Source organism: Humulus lupulus, chromosome X, assembly GCF_963169125.1.
Source record: "Humulus lupulus chromosome X, drHumLupu1.1, whole genome shotgun sequence".
Classification (NCBI taxonomy): Eukaryota; Viridiplantae; Streptophyta; class Magnoliopsida; order Rosales; family Cannabaceae; genus Humulus; species Humulus lupulus.
This window is the reverse complement of record NC_084802.1, coordinates 219,054,079-219,055,377: the sequence shown is the minus strand read 5'-3', so window position 1 is coordinate 219,055,377 and position 1,299 is coordinate 219,054,079. Positions and strand designations below refer to the sequence as shown.

The 1,299-nt window shown below is 46.1% G+C and overlaps 1 protein-coding gene across 1 annotated transcript; it reads right to left on the bottom strand.

Annotated features, from left to right (window-relative positions):
* Nucleotides 1-382: 382 nt before the first annotated feature.
* On the bottom strand, nucleotides 383-850 carry LOC133806778 (uncharacterized). The gene has a single exon (XM_062244867.1). It carries the CDS (start codon nucleotides 848-850, stop codon nucleotides 383-385), a length of 468 nt encoding a protein of 155 aa, XP_062100851.1.
* Nucleotides 851-1,299: the final 449 nt, after the last annotated feature.

Genomic DNA, 1,299 nt, shown 5'->3' with positions numbered 1-1,299 from the left:
TAAAATAGGACGAGAGAGTACCTGGCATGGATGTCATATATGATGTGGCCCCGGTTTCCATGTACCAATTCGAGTCCGGTTGAGCCAGATTTAGAGTGTGTAAAGTTGCTTCAATATCTGTTGGGCTAGGGGTTATTGCATTGTAGGCTTGGTGTTGTGGTCTTGGGCCAAGAAGACCAGGATGCTGCTTAGGAGCATTGTTGCGCCTGGCCCAATTGGAAGTAGGAAATGGGCAGGGAGGGATAGCCCAAGGCTCCCACACCCAAGGTTTCCAAGGACCCCCTAGACACTGCGGCTGCTGCTGGGCTGTCGAGCCAGACCAGCCACCGTCGGTGTTCGTCCCTTGGCCGCTGGCACCACCGCGACCACCTTTGTTGGAGTTTCAACCACCCCCGTTGTTGTTGCGATTCTTGTTTTTGGTGTTGTTTTTGTTGCCATTACCACGACTTTGTGGCTTTGTGTTGGGATAAGAAGTAGCACCATCGGAGCCACTAGAGAACATGGCAGACTCAATTTTGGTAGCCCCATTCTTGGCAAAGCCGGCTTCCTCGAGAGTGAGCAAGGAGCAAGCCTGGTAAAAGCGGGGAAGTGGCTTACTTTGACGAATCAACATCCCAACACTGCTATATGCATCAGTTAAACTCTCGACCAACTGTAACACCAAGCCGCTATTGTTAACCGGAGCTCCAACATTTTTAAGTTGATCGGATAATATTTTAAGCCGTTGACAGTACGCTGAGACATTAGGAAAATCATGCATATGAGTAGAGGAGAATTCCTGTTCAAGGGTCACGGCTTTGGAATGTTCATTGTCTTGGAATAGATCACGAAGATGAGTCCATGCATCCATCGCTCTCTGATCGGGTTCAATGATAGTATGCAATAGATCTATAGAGATGGTGGAATAAATCCACTGAAGAACTGTTGTATCAAGAGTTTACCATAATTCTTTCTCCTCGGCAAAGGTGGGTGGAGCTGCTCTACTGGATGTCGGAGCCATGATGTGGTCAATAAAGCGATGAGAGCGAGCGTGGACTTTGAAGAGTTCTGCCCAAGTTGAATAATGGACATTTTCCATCTCAAGAACAATAGGGATATGGTTACATATGTTTGATACAGCTAGTGCCAAATGAAATGGGGCTTTAGAGGAAGACATGATGAAGCTTTTGAAGATTGAAAAAAATAATAATAAACACAGATGGAGACGGATAGAAGGAGTGCAGGTGGAAGCTTAGGGAATATAGAAAATGAAGGAAGAAGAATACCGTTGGTCTCGTGATACCATGAAGAAAATTGTTT